The 24,797-nt window shown below is 37.3% G+C and overlaps 1 protein-coding gene across 1 annotated transcript in view; it reads right to left on the bottom strand.

Annotated features, from left to right (window-relative positions):
• The window catches only part of med27 (mediator complex subunit 27), a 60,586-nt gene that overhangs the window by 16,241 nt on the left and 19,548 nt on the right, over positions 1 to 24,797 (bottom strand). The window contains exon 4 of the mRNA XM_084086636.1: positions 9,906 to 9,999. Within this exon, the coding sequence (XP_083942762.1) occupies positions 9,906 to 9,999 (94 nt within the window). The remainder of the gene's footprint in view (positions 1 to 9,905; positions 10,000 to 24,797) is intronic.

The following is a 24,797-nucleotide window of genomic DNA, read 5'->3' as shown; positions in this document are numbered from 1 at the left end:
TCCATCTTCTTCCCCAAAAAACATTATCAAAGGCCTCTGACTGAAATCATACCTCTACACGGACGTTAATATCTCCCATCTTCTTTAAAACACACAACTGATGTCTAAATGGCTGATTCAAAACATGCTAAAAGAAAAACAACCTCAAAAAGCATAACTTGCTCTCATCAAACCTGAACTTTTCAGCACGAGAGAATTTGTAAATAGTAGCTGGCAAATGCGACTCAAGCAATTTCTCAAGAAATAAAGAAACAAAAACCACCAAATCCCTCGCAGTAACCCTAGTGTGTGAAGCCAGTTAGTAGCGTCAATAGCTATTCTGGGCATTCTTTTCAGCTACAAGCTAGTTGGAAAGTAAGTTGCTGGCCTGGGGCCAAAGGAACATGAATACTAGGAAGAAAAGAAGTTGACTTCGAGTGTGGTAAGCATCAGGGCGTCCTGAAAAGGTTCATTAGCTGATCTTAAGTGCATCCCCAAACGACTGGATCGCAATGGCGGCAGATGGTACTTTTTTATTTGGAGTGAGAGTGGGCCGCGGATAGGGAGGGGAAAAGTGGCAAAAACTAAGAGATTGGACAAAAAAGAAACAGTTTCTAAGCAACATGTGAGATCTCAAATCAGCCACGAACAAGGAAGGAAAGAAGCCAGGCGAGAACGTGGCCAAGCGTCCTGCTCTCCATGACCTCTCCTTTGAGAAAAATGGATCCTCATTCAAGTTGCTCGAGACTAAAATAAGTTTCATGTTCAGCTGAAGCGTTCTGCTGTATGCTTTTCAACTCATTTCTAAAACGTCTGCATGCACTTCATCAGCATTGGGGAAAATAAGACTCCTTTTACATCTGCCATTAGCATGTGTTTTTTATCCGAACATTATCAGAATATTCTTTATATCAATTGCATCCGACCACACGTTCTTGTGCATAATGGGAAATGCTACTAAGTGCTAACAGGAATGTTTCTGCCATTTACAGAATAATAAAAAAAAGAGACACAAAGCAAAAATGTTTTCTGTTTTTCATTTTGACAGAAAGCTTGATGGAAATGAATGGAAATTAAGATGTAAATATTAGTATTGTCATTTTATTACTCAATTTTTATTTTATTTTACAGTACATATATATTTCATATATTGCATATTGCATGTTCTTACTTTAGAAACACATTAGAAGGGATTGGAAGTGAAAAAACAAGGAGAAAAAGGCTTAAAGTGTTTGTGCAAAAATAGACGCGAGAGATGTGGGGAGGATTTGGGGAGAGAAATGAGAGATTCCAAGTGTAGTTCAGTGGAAAAAACTCATGGGATAGTGTTCATTAAAAGCGATGACCAGATCCCGGGGGCAAACCGCCTGTAGGGGTTTTCACATTGCAAGGGCTGAATATAAAAAAGAAAAGAAAAGAAAAGAGAGAAGAACCTGCAACATAAATAGAGTATGATGTCACCTTTGGCTTTTGGCTTGATTAGCTGGGGACATTTAATATTCAACAATATTATTGATCTGTCTGCACTGAGACCATATATGAGAACTGAACTGAGCTGGACAATGACATCACGGTTTTCTCCAGAGTGGCTATATATAAAAACCTTTTTTTTACAACAAAAATGAACCATCACTGAACTTACTTAAAGGGGTCGTTGAATATGATTTCACTTTTCTAACTTTAGTTATTGTGTAATGTTGCTGTTTGAGCATAAACAACATCTGCAAAGTTACAATGTTCAAAGTTCAAAGCAAAGGGAGATATCTGCTTTTAAAAAATAGCTTTTTAAGGACTACAACAAACGGCTGGTAGGGACTACACGACATTCCTCCCAGGTTAGTGACATCACCAACCCTAGAATTTACATAAACCCCGCCCCTGAACACAATTTATAGATTATCAAGACAGAATATGCTAATCAATGACTAGAAGATAACTACACATAAGCTACATAAATTCATCAACTAACCATTCAGAAATGTCCTGTTGCATTCTACATGTCGTCACTTCGTGAGTCTCTCCATCATTGACTCCATTAACATCATCTGACCCCGGTTTGAACATAAAAGGCTAAAAGTTTTTGAAATGTTCAGTGCATGTGTGTGTGAGGTAAAATTACACAAGCTGTTGAAGCTCCGCCCTCTGTGGCGTGCAGCAGCTCATTTGCATTTAAAGGAACAGACACAAAACGGTGCGTTTTTGCTCACCCTCAAAGTGACAACTTTAACATGCTATATAAAAATATCTGTGGGGTATTTTGAGCTAAAACTTCACACACACACTCTGGGGACATCAAAGAATTTTTTTACATCTTGTGAAAAGGGCATTATACCACCTCTTTAAGCTGGACTATGAGGCTATTTTCTTCTGGAAACAAACTTTGTTGCATCATTTTCCTGTTATCACTGTAAAGCTGCTTTAAAAACAATCTGTATTGTAAAAAGTGCTATATAAACAAAGGTGACTTGACTTGATGGAAAATGTACAACCTCGTAATGGATAATGATTATTTGACTTCAAATGCGAAATCAAATGCGATACAATTGTGATCTAATCCCTGAAAAAGCATGTTAATGGCAGGTGTAAAGGTGGCATCTCATCTGATAGCTAACAGGGTTGGCACTGCACTCCAAATAGCACTGGGGGAGCTGTTTTTATAGGGAAAAATGTCAGATCAACAGATTTTGAGGTGCACAAATTGCACTATTTTGACAGTCTAGGAATCTGAATGCCACTGTTGAGGTCTCTGAGAGTGTCCACCTCATTAGCTTTCACAAAAGCTTACTGTACCATCAAGCAACACGAGAAACAAGCTGACACACCACAACGCCCCTGAGTGCAAAGAGTGGTGTTTTCCAATACCCTCTTCCACCTCTCAGAGTGTGACCAGCTCTGACCTCTCCACCTCACGCCGTGTCTGTCCTCATCAGCACAATCCCTCACTCAGAGGTCGTTCCGGAATACCGTCAATACTCGCACGCCCATCCGCCCCCAAGGTTCTGACTGTTGTGGCAGCGAAAAACATTTTTAATGTAGATCAATAGAAGAACAAGGTCACTTTAAAATTCAATTAACAAAAAATTGTTTGACTCCGCTCCATTGTGAACCTTTGAGGTGACCAAAGCCAGACACAACAAAACAGAATGATTTAGTTAAGGTGGAAAGAGAAAGCAAGGGAACAAGAAGGGAAGTCGCCAGAGAAAGTCACATGGTGTAGCAGTCTGACCCTGCTGACCCAATGAGTATTTCACTGTCCAATGGTCATGCCTTAACTGCAATTTCTAGTATTGCATTAGTATTGCGTCCTTCTCATGGGGATTTAATAATTTTTGACTTTTCAGTCTGAGTTAAGGCGTTTTTCATTTCCAGCCTTCATGAACAATTATATATCACTTATAAATGATTAAATACAAAATTAATAGTAGTTATTACGATTAATGTGGTTTGGAATTGGTAAAATGTGCCTGGAAAAAAAATATGATCAGAAAATCAACGTGCCTAATAATTCTGCACGCACTGTATATAGGGTGAAGTCAGTTAAAATGGGCTATCAGGTAAAATGGGCTAAATAAGGTTGTAGTGTCATATACAGACCCTTTCCAAAAAATTAGAATATCATGGAAAAGTTTATTTATTTCCATAATTCCATTCAAAACGTTAAACTTCCATAGATTATAGATTCAGGGCCCACAACTTAAACGATTTCAAGTATTTAGTTGTTTATTTGTACATAATTTGGGCTTCCAGCTCATAAAACCCACGAAAACAGGATTTCAAAAAAATAGAATATTACATGAAATCACACAGTAATTACACAGTATACCATGGTCATTGAACCAGGTTTTGGTTCTTTTGGCAGTGTGGGCAGGTGCAAATCCTGCTGGAAAATGAAGTCAGCATCTCCATAAAGCTTGTCTGCTGAAGGAAGCATGAAGTGCTATGAAAATGTCCTGGTAGACGGCTGCGTTGAGTGGACAGCACAGTGGACCAACACCAGCCGATGACATATGGCTCCCCAAACCAACACAGACTGTGGAAACTTCACACTGGACTTCAAGCATCTTGGATTGTGTGCCTCTCCATTCTTCCTCCAGACTCTGTGACCTTGGTTTCCAAATGAGATGCAAAATTTGCTCTCATCAGAAAAGAGGACTTTGGTCCACTGTGCTTTATTAAATCCAGAGTCAACGCAGCCGTCTACCAGGACATTTTCAGAGCACTTCATGCTTCCTTCATTTTCCAGCAGGATTTGCACCTGCCCACACTGCCAAAATAACCAAAACCTGGTTCAATGACCATGGTATCACTGTGTAATTACTGTGTGATTTCATGTAATATTCTAATTTTTTGAAATCCTGTTTTCGTGGGTTTTATGAGCTGGAAGCCCAAATTATGTACAAATAAACACCTAAATACTTGAAATCGTTTAAGTTGTGGGCCCTGAATCTATAATCTATGGAAGTTTAATATTTTGAATGGAATTATGGAAATAAATAAACTTTTCCATGATATTCAAATTTTTTGGAAAGGGTCTGTATCTTTAAATTTTGACAGCCAATCACAATAACTGATCTTGCATTGTTGCTTCAACACTGGTTGACATGTAACAATAGTTTTGATTGGTCTGAGTTTTTTAAGGCGGGCAGGGCAGAGTGTTACATGAAGCTTGTCGTGAAATTGTAAGGAAAGTGAGCCTGACATAGTAAATTTCATTCATCAGTAATAAGGGTACTAAAGCAATTATAAGTAAGCATACCAACAAAGCAAAGGTTTATGAACAATGTTTTGACATGCTCTTTCAAATGAAAAAGTATAATTTAAAAAAGAAACTTCGATTTTTGTGAAAAAGGTAATTTTAGGTAGAAATGGCATGTTAAGCTAAAATGGGCCACACTTTTCAGCTAAAATGGGCTGCATATACACACATTTTTACACAGAAGTTACATAGAAATTGATATGTTCTAATCTTTAACAATGTTTGACAAATATTTGACAAGCATACATACATACATGCACACAAAAGACACTAATGCACAGAAACACACACCTATACATCATGATCGGTTCATTTTTAATTGCATTTTTAATGGGATATTTGTTTAACTTTCTATTTAATGAAATACATTTATGGCGTTGCTATGGCACACTAAAGACAATAGTGTCAATTTACTGTTAAAAATAAAATCTTTTCATCAGAAATTACCTTTGTTATACTTTTTCACATTTAAAATATATATATTTAAGAGACCCATGCTAATTTATAAAAATATCATAAGATCTCATGCATAGCTTATTTGATGGTATTATAAGTAATTTACCAAAACGTGGCCCATTTTAGCTGACTTCACTTCATATATAAAATAAATAAAATAACACAAGTAGAAGAGAGGTAAACAAAGACGCAGCGATGCAGAAATAGGAATAAGTATGACAGGAGACCTTTCTGGAACCTACAGTTCACTACCATCGGTTCACAGGCTTCACAAAAACAAAACAACAACTGTATATTCTACTGAAGCCAGTTAAAAGCATTTCTGTGCAAGTGCCTATACGCATGTTCATTTCCATACACACTCTACATCTGTAACTCAGGCAGAAACCCTGAGGGACAATTCACGTTCATAACTCACTTTGATCCGGACCGCTGCAGGAGTGACAAGCACCAGTTTGTGGCAGCACATTTCAAAGTTGCTTATTAGATCTAAAATGCATCTCTCCACTACTCTGGATGAAAAAATAAAAATTATATTGTACGTCACGCTTCTGCATAGAGTTAATATCTGTCATGGAAGAGGGTACGAGGTTAAGCTAACGGTATTACAGGGCCAAGAAAAGCAGGTAGAGGGCCTGAGAAAGATGCATTTTCCATGCTAATTAACATCCCTTAATTATGGTGGGGCAAGGCTGTTAGGCAGAATCTGCCCGTAGAGAGCCGTCCCGTGCTCCAATTAATGCCATCGCACTCTGCAAAGCCGTGCCTGTTTACAAACTGATGTTAAGGAGATGCAGCTCTGCTGTGGATTGATTGCCCTTTGTTATAAATTGCAGATGTGTACCACACTAAGATGTTTTTTTTTACCATGCCTTCCATTCACAGTCATTTGCAGGATTAAGGGACAGGAACTCAAATTAGTAATAATACCTCTAATAAACTAGTGGGTTGAAATAAAATAAATAAAATAAAAGGACTGTTTCGATTCTTGATGTGCAATTTAAAAAAAAAAAATATATATAAAATAAAATTCTCTGATGCCATGTTTTGACTGTGTTCAGTGTCTGTTTCATGCATACAACAGTTAAACATGTCAGCTGTGTGGACACTAGCTCTGGAATGACAATATTAATTTCTCGATTTTAATCGGTAATGATATGGTTTGCGTGATAACAAAAAACTTTACTAAACATTTGTAGCGCGTCTACCATCCAATAATCGCAAAAAAATGCGTCCTGTTACTTTTAATATGAAGCAAAGTCTCAACTTTAAAATTCTTTCGATTTTATTACAAAATTCAAACAACAAATGTAGTTTTGGCGCTCTTTAATGCGGCGGGACAGATTACTGTAACAACCTCAGTTCAAGCGTTGAAAGGTACATTCACAGAAATGAATCCTTTCTCATGTAATCACTCAATCAGTGTTTCAACCGGGGAAAGACGTCAATAAAACAGCTTGTCGGCTGTACAATGTCACTTAACGTTACATTTACCTCAAGAAAGCTTTTCAATGTCTTTAAACTCATTAGTTAGCCAGAAAAAATAACTCTAGAGAAGAACATTTTGTTAAATATATGCATTGTATTACATATTCATTAGATTTTTACTTAACCTTTTAGTGATGTCTTCATTATTTAATGTAGCCTATGCTTGAATAAATGAAAACAAGTATTACAGTTTATTTTCATTTAAATGTTAATATTTCACCAACAAACTGGATTCGAAACAATTCTGTAACTTAAGTTGATAAAAAAAATGCCTTATGCGCAATTTAAATGTTTGTACAACTCTATTTAGCTATTTGAGTGTTGATTATTAAACAAGTTTGATTCATTAATTGATTATTTATTATTTCGGTTTTCGGCCAAGAGTATCCTGAACTTTCGGTTTCAGCCCAAAATTTTCATTTTGGTGCATCCCTAAAAAAAAGAATTAGACAAAACCTCTCGAACTTTTGTATTATAATTCTCATTTTCATTTCATGCACAAACCATCCATCACAATGAGGACAATTCCTGCTGATCGCTTTGTTGAACACCGCAGAATAGCGTGTCCGAAGAAGGGCCTGGCAGCGATTTAGCCCCCTTGGTGACAGATCACTCCGGCCTGCCAACTGGGCCATCTGGAAGTGCATGCCCCGTGGGTGTGAACCACTGAACTCCCACTGCTGTGGAAGGGGCATTTGTAGTCTTCCTGGCAACACTGCCAAGATCTCAGTCTCTCTTTCCTCTCAGTCAGCGGTGCCAAAAGACATGACGGCAGCAGAGAAGTGTCAGAGGAAGTCTCAAAGGTAAGGGGGATGGTGTGTGGTGTGAATGACCCAACTGACAACTGACATCATCTCAAAATGTGATCATTCAGACCAAATAGGCAACAAAGCATCTAGGTAGAGGTGAAAAACATTAGGAGACTGATACAGTGTATCATTGACAAAAAGATCCAAATTACCCATTGTGGTGACAACTTAATGTTGGAATCAGGGGTGTCATACACCTAATATATATATATATATATATATATATATATATATATATATATATATATATATATATATATATATACATATATACACTAATTCAATCCTGGCTCACATTGTGCTATGACTCGGTTACACTGGCCAAATTTAAAATGGTATATCATATAATTCGGTTATATCTTTCATTACATAGTTGAGAATAATCTTGATACAATGTTTGGATTAAAAAAGCTTGAAACCTAAACATTGATTGGTGAATGGAAAAAATAAATAAATAGTTTTTGCCTATTCATGTCTTTTCATGTTTTAAACTTTTTTATTTAATTTGTTGCAAACCAGGCATTAACCCCCATGTTCTATTTGGGGTCCGAGAGAACAAAAGGCCATTTTATAAGCTTGAAAAACATATTTAATATTTAAGTATCAGGTTAATACTTAATGACTGTTCCTTATTTTATGAGGACTGATTGATTATAAACAAAAAATGTTCATGCTTCAAACACTCTCCATGAGAAATCTTACATTACTTCTGTTTAGCTATAACACTTTCATATGTTAACACTCGTTGATCGACAGAGTTACATTTATATTTTAAATTATTATTTTTTCATTATTTTAACACATACAGGCTTCGGGTCTTTGGTACCCCAAGACATTCAATCTCAACAGAACAGTGGTTGTTTTCAGCACAGCAAACTTCCAGATTAAGTCCTTAAACACACTGACTCATTTAAATGAACATGGAAGACTAAGGGAAAATACTAAGGGAACAATAAAAAAGTAATACTGTCTGAAAAACAGGAATATTTCAAGGTTACAACAGTAATAATTACTAGTGTTAATTCCCAATGTACAATTTTAGCACCATTATACAGCCTTACAAGGGTCATCATCATTACCTTAACACCACATGCAACTAATAATTAGCACTGACAAACACTAAATTAAAATGATCCATTTGTGGGAAAAAGCACCAATCACAACAATTTCTCCTAATGCAGCTCAAAGGATTGCTGTAAATCACTCAAGTAGAGTTCAGCTCTAATAGACGACTCTTCTGCCTGTCCTTCCTTCCATTATCATGCATGCATCCCGCAAAACTTTGAAAGTGTGGAGCGAACTCCTCAAAGAGTCAACAATCCCAGGCCCCTCTGGGATGTTCTCAGGGACGACTCACAAGGAGACTGACAACAGAGAGATTGCTCCCCGAGTACAAGGGCATCCAGCTCTCCATTACCTCTTATACACCATTAGTCAGAAAAGGCTTCTACATGGGTGCACTTTTGTACTGTACAAATAACTGTATGAAGTACTTGAGATTCATTACTATTTACAAAATTGTATTTTCTCCTCTACTATAGAAAATGAATACTTTCAAGACAAAAATGAAAAAAAAAAAAACTTTTATGCTTTACAATTTTGTTTAGACCTCCAAAAGTGCTTATTTTGCAGGTTATCTTGTCTTAAATCTTAGATATTAGATAAATCTTCTTCTACTAAATTTTTTTTTTACTCTGACTTACTGACTTTATTCTGACTTAAAGCCATTAAAGTTGTACTCCTACGAATGTGTTTAAAACAACCAATGAAATCAATTTCAAATATAAAACTTGTCATTTTGTCTTGTACAGAGACAAATCATTAGCCTGGAAATCCAGACCTAAATCTAAAAGATTAATGGCCTGGCGTCGACTAATGAAAATCGGCAAGCTCGAGGGGCGGCACCAAGCGTGCATTTGAAAATCTCACTGCACGCAATTGGATAACACTACGACCAATCACAACAAGTTATCGCTTAGCTACCAGCGGAGCTAACTGGTAGATTACTCTTACCGTATCCGGTCGGCAAAACAGCAAAAACGCCCTTCTTGCAAAGGAACGATTCAAGCGGCGTCTTCTGTTCCTGTTTTAAATAAAAAAGCCAAGTCTAACTCGTTCATTGAGGCCAAAGCCGTTTCAAACAACTGGTATTCATCCATAGCCATCTTGCAATGTTTACTAATGACTTCGACGTCACAGCGCTGTCGTCATCTTGCCTCTGGCCCGCCTATATCAGATAACCCGATGTGATTGGTGCAGCTCAGATCGAGGGGCATATTTAATGAGCATCATTACTCGACACCAGAGTAACTCGCTGAGCAAATTCAACTTGTGCTCTCGTGAGAACTCTGGATTACCAGGGTAACAAATCATTACAAACAACTCTGAATTGATGTGTATAGCACAGAGCATCTCACCAAAAGAACTGCTGATGTCCCATTTGGCCGGAAAAGCTCGATTGACATATCTGGAAACATTCGTCCAATTCTGGATATGACATCATCCACATATCTGGAAAGAGAGAGAATATTTTGAGTAAAAAAGTTGCTGATCTTTCACTTTAAGTGCAAACCAAAGTGACTGCCAATACCAAATCAATGGCTTTTCATTAAGGTCTTGGTATTGACCAAACTAATTGTTTCTTTGGATACAACACATATTGATGGAGTCTAAACAGTTGAGGAGGTCCAGGTCAGCACTGTGATGGTCACTCTTGAATAGTCACATCAAATTTGATCTGATCTTTATTTTTGAATTCTCCTTTAACATTTTAAAGGTTTATCAGTGTTATTTTAGTGCTTTTTATAGACTATTGTATTCACTGATATTTTGAACTAGTTTTTATTTTATTTTTATTTTATTTTAAGTTTTAGTAATTTTATGGGCTTTTGTCATTTCTATTAGTTTTTGTAATATCTATTAATTTAATATTTTTAATAATTTATTTAGCTTTATTTTTTTCAGTTTTAGCAAATTTAGTATTTTAAATTTAGACTTATATTATAACTACATTTTTCATTCAGTATTTGTATTTTATTTAATCTTCAAAAGTTTTTTTAGTTTTAAGAATAACACTGATGTAGTCACACAAATCACGCCTCGTTGTTCTCAGTACAGCTGTAAATAATCAAAACAATGTCAAAAACAGGACATTAAACATCACAAGCAACATTAAAAAAAAAATGTACGAGGTCTAAATTGAAAGCATTAAGGCATCGATTTGCATCCACCATCAACAAGCGTCTCCGCTGTTCCACATCTGACATAACCTTCAATGCTTCAGAAGAAAACGAATACTTAAAACCCTGCCAGGGTTGCTCAACAGCCTCGTTAGACATCAATAAATTAGACAGAGAGTGCCAAAAGCCTACAGCCATCCCTGGAGTCAGCAGAACAGTCCCCAAGAAGAGTCGCCCAACATGTATTGTAGGGTCAATGCTAATAAGGGTTTAATGAAAATCTCCGTTGCCATCAGCTATCAATAGACTTGAGGGACTGGACCTGCACACAGACGAGGAAAATAATTCATTAAAGAACCGATGGTGGGCGGCTGGTGGAGGGATTTGTTTAAAAGTCATTTGAAAGTTAATGGACCAACTATGGAGATATTACTTCTTAACAGTGGTTGTGGAGAACCAAGGTAACCCACGGACAGGTGCAAACAGGGACACGTATGTGATTGCGTACACACACGTCTGCAAGTGCAATGCAGCTGGAGAATCGACAAAGATTAAGTTGCCTCATCATGTTGAAAGTTCTCAGTGATTTTCCTGCAACAGCAGTTTCTTTCCCAGAAGGGAAGATCAAAAGCAAAGAGAAATTGTTCAACATACCTTCTCTGTTTGTTCACAATTTCCCTCGTGCCTGCACTAAGGTTCCTCATTTACTCGCTTAAATTAAATAACAGCATATTAAATAGGCGAGAACATCACTAGAGTTCATCACCAGCTCGACATACGCTTATATAAAGATTTTGGGAATCATTAGACCAAGGATAAACTTGATTTTTTCTTTTTCAGGAGAAAATGTGAGCAGTGCTTGTGCATGCAAAACTTGCCAGCACAGTGCTATGGTATTTCTAAGCAGTTGCTACGGTGTTCAGGATGGTTGCTAAGTGGTTTCCTACAAGCCCAATTCAAAATAACCCACCCCGTCTGTAACATATTCTGGTCTCTAAATGGCTTGAGTCCTTCAATATAACCTTAAAAGGACCTCTTGGCATGTTTTATTGTTCACCAAGTGAAAATAACACATCTGATCTCACACCTCACCCCTAAAATTGCCATGACTTGAGGTATCATTCATGCCTGAAGCACAGATCTTGAGGAAAAAGTTATGCATTGAGATTTTATACTTAGGGCAATGGGTTCAAAACCCTAAAGCTGCAATTTTTCACTATCTCTGACATTCGCATACAATTGTCACATTTCGCCCCCACAGTGTTGCACAGAACCTTTAAAATAGTTTGTGAAGCAACCATTACCCTCTACTTATTAACCATGGTAAAAATTAATGATTTGAATGAACATAATGAATGTATGATTATACACACAAAACAAATGACCCCCAATACATCTGAAAGAAAAACAATGTAGGTTTTCAAGAGCTAATCAACGCAAATAATGATTATATAAAATTCCATAATTATTCATAATCACCATTTTACAGAAATAGTGTTAAAAGGGGCTTGAAAGGGGCTTAATTTCATGTGACACATGAAATTAATGCTTATACAATGTTCAGGATAATGCCGAAAGAACCACCCTGTACTGCAATGTCAATGTGTCATGCAAAGAAAATGGATTAAATCAAACTATAGCCTAACATAGCCAGATCAATATAGTCTATAGTCTCAAATATATTTTATAATCAAACTATCATAACGGTGTAGTTTTAATTACCTCATCTGTCGACATGATGCTGGTGAATTGCAGAGCTGGTGCAAACATACCCACATTGCTACGATCAGATGCTTTCTTAACTGCTGCTTTCTCACTACTGTCATTTTTGTTGTTGAGAGGAAAGCGTGCAGCACATATTTCCATATTCATCTAAACATCGCTCTCAGCAGCGTGAACAGTGTCAGGATGTTTGTTAACAGTGTATCACTGCAAAGGTATTCTTTTTACCCCTAAGTAAAATACGAAAAAGAACCTCGTTAAATCACGTTCAGTCTCTTATACATTACGAAAGCACAAGTGTGAGCACAAGCAGAAAGTTGCTGGCTGCAGTTCACTTATTGGCCACCGGTGTCACTAACATCAAGGGTTTCCGAATTTTACATATAGCCGCATTAAAGAATAATGTTTTAGGGGAAAAATACTGGTAATTCTCACCTCGCGAATGACTTCCAGCCTGTTGCTTGTCATTTGTCGGAGCTTAAGTACTTGTGCAGTTATTATTACTTTTGCAGCAAGCCAAAAAAAAAGGAAAAAAAAGAAGAAAAAAAAAGACATCCTAAACACACTCAAAAAGCTTTAAATAAAATAATTTAATTTCAATTGTCAAAAAGGATGGCATAAGGAAAGCAGCCAATATTGTATACTAACCTCACATGAACCAAAACCTGCTCTTCCAGCCAATCACAGACACTGCAGCCAAGCAATTATTTTATCTTCTGGCAAAGGTGGTTTATTGGCAATAGAATGGCTGGGATGTAACCAAATAGGGTTAGCAATTATATCTCCATTGGCACCACAGAGGGGTGCCAGCATGTTACAAGACAAGACATGTTTTAATATCTCAATGCTTCATAACTCATAATCTCTGGAGTGAAACCTACCTAATCTCCATGCAAACTAACTCATCATCGCTGGACTCACAGAAAAGGTTTTTTTCTTCTGTGGCTCTGATTGTTTTCTCAAGCCAAGCAGAGTATGAGTCTCATAATGGATTTTAGGTACAGCGAGGCTTGAATTAACATATCGAACATTACTTGCACATCAACAACTGTACACTCATTAAATCACTGTGTCTTCGCTCTGTAAAGTCAATACCTGCCTGTATAGATTTTGTGGTCCAAGATATGGTCAAGAATGTGTAAAATCAGTCAAAGTCTGGAGGATCCAAAATTATAATTTGCCACATCTAGGTATTTTACATTAATTTTTATTACTAGCCAGATTACAGGTTTAGTATGACAACAGAATTATTAACATGTTTCCTTTGCAAAATTGCCATATTTGTGACAAACTGTGTCTCTGTGTTACAATGAAACTGTACCTGTCAAAAAACATTAAAAAATATTCCTAAAAATTCAACCTAAACTATGTAATGCTTCAGTTCCTCATAGTTCTTGCCAATCTGGCATTTTATTTATTCGCAAAGCCAATAATCACTCACATTTGGTGCTTGGCTGCCTTGAAATCACAGTGTTTAAAGGTCCTTGTTAAAGTCCCTCCCTCTGGCCCTGCCCCAGGCCGTCTCTCTGAACAGGTTTTTAATTGTCTACTACCCATCTGCCCTGTTTTACCACTGCACCAGTACAGGACGAGACCAATAAAGGTCAAGAAATGCGGCGGAAGAGGATGCGGCTGTATCTGACCTTGAGTGTGCTGTATCACTGTCAATCAGCAAGGCACTATGGGCCATCTTGCCAAAGTAGGCTTCATTTCAGGTTAAAATTTTCAGTTGAAATTCACCATTCAGAGTGCAATATACTCCTAGATCGGGTGTAATGTATCTTTCGCTGTTGAGGAAGCTACTAGCAACTCAATTAAAAGTAGTCAGCAACAGTCAAGCTAGCCTTTAGGAAAAGTAGTAATTTGCTATCTTTGCTCATGGGACCACAGAACATTTTTATAACCAATAACTTGAGCCGTAAATGTCATGCGCCTAAAATCTCTGTAAAGCCTCAGGAAAAATGACATACAGTATAACAACGCCGAATGCATGTGCACACACACACAAACCAGATGGTGTAGTTTACAAAATCCACCAGCAGAACAAGGCTTAGACAACATTGTACAAAACCCCCAGCCCTGGTTACAACACATAACGCTGTTCTTCATCATTAATTAAAGGGATAGTTCACCTTAAAAAAATACAAAAAATAAATGAAATGCCTTCATTTACTAACCAATATGTTGTTTATGTCATGCTATTTTAGTAGCATTGTTATATCATACTTTTTTTTGTTAATATTTTGAATTGGATTTTAGTTTTCATTTTAACTTTAGGTAAAGTTCTAGTAATTTTGTTGTATTTTTTATTTTTTTTTAATGTCTATAAAGTTTTTATTTAGTTTTAGTTTGCACTTCAACTTAAATTAAACGAAAATGAGAAATGTTGCCTTGGCAAATAAATGAAGTAAAATAATTTTAAGTTTTTTAATATTTAATTTTATTTCAGTTCCTGTTTATTTCAAGTAAAACAAATGTTTTAATGGATTTGGTTTTAGTTTTATTTAAAGATAATAACCCTGCTCCAAACCTGTGTGAATTTCTGTGTTCTGTGGGGGGAAAATGAAGATATTTTGAAAAATGTCAATGGATAAAGACAGAATTAAAATTTTTGGGTGAACTATCCCTTTAATGCTCCCATAAAAAAAAAGAAATTTTGCTCCAATTTACACCAAAACAACATTTACTGTATAAAAATCCACCAGTGTTGGGCTTTTGCTGATCTGCAGGTTCTAGAGAGAGCTGTTTGAAGGCCCTGATGTTCTCACAGCAAAGTTCTGTTTCATTCTATGGGAGTAAAAAGAAGTTTGACATGCATGAGCAGTGATATACTGTTAATGAAGACCCTGACACCACCCACACTGCTGAGAGCAGCGTTTAGATGAATGTGTAAATATATGTGCTGCGCGCTTTCCTCTCAATAACAAAATAAACGCACAACAAAAATAACAGCGGCGAGAAAACAGCAGTTAAGAAAACATCTGCTCATAGCGGTGGATACGTTTGCACCAGCTCTGCAATTCAGCACTCCAGTCAAGGCAAGTCATATTTAAATAGCACTTTATACAATAGATCGCTTTGAAGCAAGCTGCTTAACACAGGGTTGCTGCACACTTTTTAAAGTCGAATTTAAGGCTTTTTAAGACCTTTTTAAGACCTGAAGAAATCAAAATAAGTTAACAACAAGTTAACTCACACTGTTAACTTATTGCAATATTTGCCACCTTAAATTGATTTCCAGGGGCATTTTCACCTATATATGGACATTTTTTCTTATTTAGAGGTATGCATCACCTTTTATGTCAAATTGTAACATTCCAATTAAATTCTATTAGAATAATAATAACACAATACGACTGTTTCCAGTCAAATTAAATCATTAAATCAAAATCCATCTTTGCAGTGCAGAGGTGACACAGAAGCGGCATCAGAACTGGCATTAATATATTTAAACTCCATTTACAATTGCATAAATCAAGCTATGAGATTTTTTTTTTTTTATTCAATATTTAAATATGAAATTATTTCAAATTTTAACGTTTTAATTAAAGGGTAGCTATTTAAATATGAAACTAAAACCGCCAGTAGGTGGCGACAAGTCACTGTGAGTTGAGGGAGTCATTCATTCAATCAATTTGTTCAAACGGCTGATTCATTCAGGAAAAGCAAGTGATTGTTCATTGAATTGTTAAAATGATTCGTTCAAAACAATTTCAGTCAAAAAATCATCGCTGTCTGTTGCATTGAGACTCTGCTACAGTTTCATTTTAAAATTCTCATCGGCGAAATAAAGGGAAAACAAACAATATTGACAATATTGTGTCTAAAAAGTAACACACTGTTAACTTATTCATTTAACTGTTGTATAAAATATATATCACATTTGCAATTAACAGTATTAAAAATGAAAAGGAAAAAAAACTGTGTCAGTGTCTCTTTCAAGTAGAAGTAGAACTTCCATATCTACTTTAAAGCAGATCTCCAATGTGTTTATGTTCTACACGAGGACCTCTGACCTCTGACCTCGATGGACTGACCAGAAAAAATGAAGCCTCAGAGCCACACCTACATAGTACATAATCTCCACGGACTAATGGTAGTTCAAACACGTTTATCAGCCGGAGCAAACTTTTCCGAACTCCCAAACTTTTCCGAACTGTTTCAAACTCCCGAAACGAACTTCGTTTTGGCCTGAATTTGTTCGAGATGACGTCACACCAGTTTGTCCTTCAGTATTGCTTAAGACTATCGGGGCCTTGAGGGTATGAGTACTTACAACGTGAGATTCTGTGAGAGGAAAACGCAAATGTTAGTTTTCTTTTTTATACCAACCTTGTAATCTAAAGTTAATGAACGCTCCATCGACATGTAGGTTCTGCGGCACAGTTTTAAGGATCCACTCTGGAGTGTGATTTGAATGTTAATGCATCAGATTATCACCCAGATGATGAAACACTTTCAGTGGATTACATTCCAACTGCCTAAAAACTGATGCGGCCACAAGAAAGGGCATCTCCAGACACCCCTGAGAATGGCAGGAAGTCAGTGTCACAGGGACACAAAAAAGGAGGTGCTTGTACTTTGTTCATCTTGATGTAACGTGGTAACATTGCTCTCTCAGTGTGATGGATGATACAAAGTGATCAAATATCCCTTTCTTGTGACTGCATGTGAGGGTGAGATGAATACTGATAAACGAGTGCTGTTTTCCTCTCTTTCCTTTAATCAGGGATCAGCTATGACTAAAATTTTCATAACACTCTGCTCTCTAAGCTTTGCTGCAATGCAGCACAGGAAAGAGACACATCTTGACCTGCGATTTGGGTATTGAACATGAAAAAACCTGGATGCACTTGACATTATTTGAAGATCAAAATACAGTATATGATGAAATAAAGATAAAATAATGAAGTATTAAATCTATCTATTCATCCATCCATTCATCATCTTTTAAAAATGTTTTCAAAGCTTTCAAACTCAGCGAACATTCAAAGTTGGTCTTGACAAACTTTGCTTTTCTTGTTAAAAATTACAGTCATATAAATGTGCTTCCTTACATTCAAATTAAATTAAAACGGAACTGAAAAGGAATTTGAAAAGAAAACAGCACGCAACCCAGAATGTTACAGTATGATTAAATAAGTACTATGTACTAATAAAGTGCAAACACTTTTAAAATCGAATTAAAAACTATAGTTAAAAAAACAATAATGCTAAAGAGTTCAATTGCAACTTTACAAAGAATAGTACCTGAACAAGCCAAAGGCAACAGTGGAAATGAAAACTCCCTGAGATGGAGATGAGGAAAAACCTTTGGGAAAAGCCCTTAGGAGACTGACTCGGGGAAGCCCACCACCTTAGGCTTTTAAAACACTTTTAAAACAAAGCATACACAAATTGTAATCTGAACAGATGTAATTCAGCCATATAGTATATTAATGAAAATACTGAGTAATTAGTGATCATAACTATTTAAATATGCAATGTGCAAAGAGGAAAGATGCAGTAATGCAGTGAATGACAGAGACGGGTTGAGGCTGCTGTTAATAATAGTAACATGTAAAGTAAATCTGCAGGTCTCATGAGGGTGGTATGGTGAATTAGTCTTGGTTCAGTAACTGTGGCTTTGCCTGTCTGGCCGATGGGAGCAAGAGGCACTAAAATGACAACAGCACTCTGCATTGATCCTAGGAGGGCGGCAGTCTCATATCCTGAGAATTCAAAAGCAACAGAAAGCCCTGGCCAATGACACTTCCGTAATCACATCACAAAGGTCACCTTGAGCTGATCAGGGCAGCTTTCAATGCATATACTATATGACCAGGGCTTCAACTTTTTAGCTTACCAGCCACTGTGGCTAGTGGTTTTCCAAAGTTAGCCGCTCAGCATTTTCACTGGCCACAATTTACATTGCATACCATGGGGGGAAACGCCCAAATAGATATTTTTTATATTATCTAATAATTTGGCAGTGGGTATATTAGGCTGCTGTCACTTTAAGACCTAACGCACAGATCCATATACTGTTACACGTGCGTTTTCTTTCTCAACTGTTTACGTTCATTTAAAACATAACTGACTGTGTTTACGTGAATACTCACCAAGACCGACATTTTGACGTTATTTTGTGTGTATTGGACTGTTTACACTTACCTAAAGGATTATTAGGAACACCATACTAATACTGTGTTTGACCCCCTTTCGCCTTCAGAACTGCCTTAATTCTACGTGGCATTGGTTCAACAAGGTGCTGAAAGCATTCTTTAGAAATGTTGGCCCATATTGATAGGATAGCATCTTGCAGTTGATGGAGATTTGTGGGATGCACATCCAGGGCACGAAGCTCCCGTTCCACCACATCCCAAAGATGCTCTATTGGGTTGAGATCTGGTGACTGTGGGGGCCATTTTAGTACAGTGAACTCATTGTCATGTTCAAGAAACCAATTTGAAATGATTCGAGCTTTGTGACATGGTGCATTATCCTGCTGGAAGTAGCCATCAGAGGATGGGTACATGGTGGTCATAAAGGGAAGGACATGGTCAGAAACAATGCTCAGGTAGGCCGTGGCATTTAAACGATGCCCAATTGGCACTAAGGGGCCTAAAGTGTGCCAAGAAAACATTCCCCACACCATTACACCACCACCACCAGCCTGCACAGTGGTAACAAGGCATGATGGATCCATGTTCTCATTCTGTTTACGCCAAATTCTGACTCTACCATCTGAATGTCTCAACAGAAATCGAGACTCATCAGACCAGGCAACATTTTTCCAGTCTTCAACTGTCCAATTTTGGTGAGCTTGTGCAAATTGTAGCCTCTTTTTCCTATTTGTAGTGGAGATGAGTGGTACCCGGTGGGGTCTTCTGCTGTTGTAGCCCATCCGCCTCAAGGTTGTGCGTGTTGTGGCTTCACAAATGCTTTGCTGCATACCTCGGTTGTAACGAGTGGTTATTTCAGTCAAAGTTGCTCTTCTATCAGCTTGAATCAGTCGGCCCATTCTCCTCTGACCTCTAGCATCAACAAGGCATTTTCGCCCACAGGACTGCCGCATACTGGATGCTTTTCCCTTTTCACACCATTCTTTGTAAACCCTAGAAATGGTTGTGCGTGAAAATCTGAAAAACTGAGCAGATTGTGAAATACTCAAACCGGCCCGTCTGGCACCAACAACCATGCCACGCTCAAAATTGCTTAAATCACCTTTCTTTCCCATTCTGACATTCAGTTTGGAGTTCAGGAGATTGTCTTGACCAGGACCACACCCCTAAATGCATTGAAGCAACTGCCATGTGATTGGTTGATTAGATAATTGCATTAATGACAAATTGAACAGGTGTTCCTAATAATCCTTTAGGTGAGTGTAAGTGCAATAAGCAGCGAAAAAGAACTAAATGTGGTACTGTGAGGCGGCTTTATGCGCTCACACTTTAGGTATGATCACAAAATCTGCGAGAATGAGTAAAATTATGCGCAATGCGTGAAATCCCAAGCCGAAATTCAAGCCCTGTAACACCAACAATATTCATCCGGAGCAAATGAAACGAGTGAGTAAGGGGAGGTGGGTTTGTGTGTCATCTGAGAGATGAGAGAGTGAGAAAGCACAGCTGGTATCATGTATCTATTCTAGGGAAAATTTGTATTGGAAGCATTTCAGATATTTCAGTATTGATATTCATTTTTTTTTAAAAAGCGATATTTTTGTTTATTATTTCAGATGCCTTTTTAAAAGAATACAATAAAAAAAATAAATAATAATAATATTACATAAATTCAACACGCCAAAGTGGCTAGTAGTGACTGTGTTACACGCCACTGCTGAAATAAACCAGCATTTGGCGGGTGTTAATGTCAAGCACTGATTATGACATTGGAAAACTGTCACTGATTAGACATTTCATTATCTAATTCATACAGACACAACTGAGCCTCTTTATCAGTTTATAATTAGCTCAAATTGGTACAAATCCTATGTACACAGTTCACAAAATCGACAGATTAAAAACAAAAAGCACTACAACATATTTATCAAATCCCACTCTGTAACTGCTTGTCTACTTAGCTGTTGGGGAAATGTTCAAGCGCAGACACTATCCCTTTGAGCCAGATTATATGAGCAAATGCTGTGTAATTCTGTTTACAGGATTAATATTGTGATGAATGCACAGGATGGGACCAGCTATCATTCAGACTATCCTCTGGGCCTCAATTATCCGAAAGTTTCATTGCCGTGATTTTAAAACTAATAATTTTATGGCAACTCCTGCTGGTTCCTTAATGGCAGTATGAATGATTATAACAGACTGATTGAATAAATAGATCAATAGAGCATCTTGTTTGTTGATTTGATTATTTAGAAGGTTCTTTAGGCCTCTATTCATTTTCTTTTTATCATTATAATATGTTTATCACCACGCCTGGATATCCCTTTGCTTGCATATTAGTTTGCACACCCAATCTAGGCTGCCAGTTACAACTGTAATTATTTATCATATTATCATTTATTTACACAGTAAACATCTATTAAAATGCATTTAGAAACATCTGGCTCTGGGACAGCATTACTTTCTCCAGTAGGTCCACTCATTTAAGCAAGCGGCGATCTCAGAGGGGAACGCTATCAGAACGCTGGCAAATAAAAAAGCAACATAAAAGCAAAAGCGCATGAAGGTTGTGCTGCATAATTCATGTGCCGCTCCTTTTAGAAATGGCAAATTCATCAGGACAATGACGTTTGACAGAGGAGCTGCTGTCTCTGTTCACCTTGCTCCGTTCAACATCATCTTCCATCCGAAAACAGCACAGCGCTATTAAAGATACACAGTGCACTGCAGACTGATGAGCCAGCAGGGTTTAGGCCACTTTGAGTCGCCTAAAAGCAGATTTGTCATGAGCACCTCACTTTACTGTACTGGTAAAAGTCTGGTAAAGTGTGTCAGGATGAAAACGGATCCACTAAATTCAGCCTGCCGAGTCCCTGCTTCTTGCCCGTCTCTGGTGCAACAAAAAACGGGAAAAGCATCATCAACACCAGCAGTTCTGACATTTGGGGAAGCTTTTTCTTGTACTGACATTGATTGTTTCAACTTGCTTTTGGGGCCTTTCCAAATACTTCATTCATGTACTGAAATCCTTCTCTCGTTCACTCAGTTACTATTCCCTATATACAGAAGTCCACATATGGACTTGAATGCAGTAACAAAATGGAGTGAACAAAAACAAAAGTTCCTTTTTTTTTTTTTTTTTTAAGAAAAATAATACTTTTATTGAGTTAGGATGTGTTAAATTGATTAAATAAAAGCTGAACTCTTTCTATTAATCAAATAATCCTGAAAAAATGCATCACAGTTTCTACAAAATTATCATGAAGCACACCTGATTTCAATGTTGATAATAATAATAAATGTTTCCTGAGCACCAAATCAGCTTAGTATGTTTTTCTGAAGGATCATGTGACACTGAAGACTGAAGTCATGATGCTGAAAATTCAGCTTTGCCATCACAGGAATAAATTATTTTAAAACATATTTATTTTTATAAAAAGATTACTGTACTGTATTTACTGTATTTCTGATCAAACAAATGCGCAAGAGACTTCTTTAAAAAAATATATTTTTTTTAAAACGTACAGAATCCAAACGTTTGAACGGCAGTGAATCTGGTAGTCAATGTTATGTTTAAATTCTGACAGCAGTGGTATCATAAACAGTTTCTTTAACATTAAAGGGTTAGTTCACCCCCCAAAAAGTATGTCATTAATTACTCACCCTCATGTCGTTCCAAACCCGTAAGACATTCGTTCATCTTCAGAACACAAATGAAGATATTTCTGATGAAATCTGAGACCTTTCTGTCCTTCCATTGACAGCTACGCAACTACCACTTTCAAGCCTGAGAAAGGTAGTAAAGACATCATGTGACTCCAGTGGTTTAACCTCAATTTTATGAAGAGTCGAGAGTGCTTTGCGCAAAAAACTAAACAATTTACCAAATTGTTCATCTCTAACGTGCATTCACGTAACAACGTCTGCTCTACACGAGCGCGTCGTGCTGCTCTAATGAAAAACATTTTCTGCGCAAACAAAGCACTTGCGTTGCATGGGTTACTTTTATGATGTCTTTACTACCTGTCTGGGGCTTGAAAGTGGTAGTTGCATAGGCTGTCAATGGAGGGACAAAATGCTCGTATTTGTGTTCCGAAGATGAACGAAAGTCTTACGGGTTTGGAATAACACGAGGGTGACTAATTAAAGACAGAACTTTCATTTTTGGGTGAACTAACCCTTTAATTGATTAAATGTCATCTTCAGGTGATAAATGCACATTTAAAGTGCCCATATTGTGTTTTTTTTTTGAATTTTCCCTTTCATGCAGTGTATAATATAGCTGTTTGTGAATGTAAACTTCCTGCTAAGTTGTAAAGTCAAAAGTGCACGATAAATAAAGTTACCCAAAAGAAAGAATCGACTCTGAACCGCCTATTCGAGTCGTTGGTATTTCGAATCCCACTGCGTGATGGTTCTGCGTCACTAGAAAAGGCATTTGCATAATGCCCGCCTATGTTGTACATTGTCTGGCCGCGAACAACTTGACCCGCCCTTAAACGTCATTTTACTGAAGACTGCTTCTCAAATCTCGGAGTTCAATGCGGGATTCACAAAACGCTTGCTCTTGAAAGATGGTTCAGTATCCTCAGAATCACAACCTGTAAGTCTGAATAATTATTGATGTATATATTTTTTACCGGGTGTTCAAAATACAAATTTTTGTGTTTTATATTGCGTAAGTTTCTGGCTAACTCACGTTATTACTGTCTTAATGAAGTTCTGCTAAGCAGCTGTGGGCCACTATTTACCTAAAGCTGTGTCTATAAATGCATATTGTCTGTTGTTCTCACTACTCTGAGTAAAGATAAAGAATGGAGCAAGATTTGTTTTGCAAACTTTAATGTTACATCAGTCATTCACGCTAGAGCTTGGCTAATGTATGCACTGTTTTTGATATAGTTCTTGATATGTTTTTGATATGTTCCCGAAATATACACATCGGTTTGTTGATGGACATACTCTTGTTAATGCTAATTGTGAGGAATTACAGTTGCAAGTTGTAACATCTCATAATGTACAAAATGAGTAGTGTATCACTGAGAAACGTCCTGCTGAAGTCATCCTTGCGATGGAGGTTCGGGTTGAATAACTAGTTCCTCCAATGTTTCTTCATCTGACTCGTGCTTGGATTGATACGGTAAAAATCAACGCCATCATTACTCTCTTTAGTTTACAGTGTGTGCAATCGCTGAGCTTTAGGAAGTCTCCGGATGGAGCTGAAGTTCACTTAATGGGTGTTTAGCTTCTGAAACACGCTGTACACGGTAGACCAATCACAACAGATCATTGAGAAATGTGGTGATGTGCAATGTATATTATGAAAAAAAGAAACTGGGTTTTTTTTTTCTGTTTTTTTTTTACCTTTGATCAGGTGCATGTAAACCTGTTGTAGGAGACCTCCAAAACAAAATTAGGAGCCTTTAAAATGGCATAATAGGGGCACTTTAAATCATTCATAATCTTTTTTATTTCCTTTGTACAATCTTACAAGTTTAAGAAAGTAACTACAATCAATTCATCGAGAAAGATAAAACACTTCACACTGAGTTAACTGATAAAATGCACGTAGACTGGTTGCACGCAAATCAAAGAGCATTATGAGTTCGTCTGAACCAGCGTGTGTTCACTTTATATAGTCTTTAGGAAACACTTTATAGTTGAGCAAAGAATGATTTCGGACATAGGACATTATACATAGCAAATTTGTATTTCTTCTCCTTGTCCTTCAGCCTTAGAAAGCACATTGCGCTACGAGTACCCAGGTAGGCATCGGAGCAAAGGAGAGCACTACAACTTGAAATAAATGAACAATCACTTTGAAGGACCTTGGAAAGAAAATAACACATTGCAACAGAATCAGATTAAAAAGAGCACATTTGCAAGGAAAAACAGAAGTGGTATCCCATCAGTGGGCTTTTCAGAGGGACACGGACCACCTGGGCTCCGCTCTTGTCTTTTCTATGTGTCCTCCATGGTTATTTTCTGTTCATTCTCCATCCGTCTTTCATCTTCCCTCCAGAGTACATGCTCTTTTCTCCTCTATGTTCACCAAATCCCACTCTCGCTGCTTTATTATTAAAGCCTATGGTCTACGACCCTAGTGACACCAGGAAAGACAATGAGCTATTCTACTCTGTCACCATAATCGGATGAACCAATAGAGAGGAAGAGAATCAATGGTCACCTCTGACCTGCTGCCGGTGGGTCTATGGACAAACAAATGCTGGTGACTTGATGAATGTAGGCCTTGTGTTGTGCTTCTTTAATCCTACATCTATGTTGTACATGATAAGTCCAT

The sequence above is a fragment of the Abramis brama genome (assembly GCF_963993115.1).
Source record: "Abramis brama genome assembly, chromosome: 16".
Classification (NCBI taxonomy): Eukaryota; Metazoa; Chordata; class Actinopteri; order Cypriniformes; family Leuciscidae; genus Abramis; species Abramis brama.
This window is presented reverse-complemented; position numbering and strand designations above follow the sequence as displayed.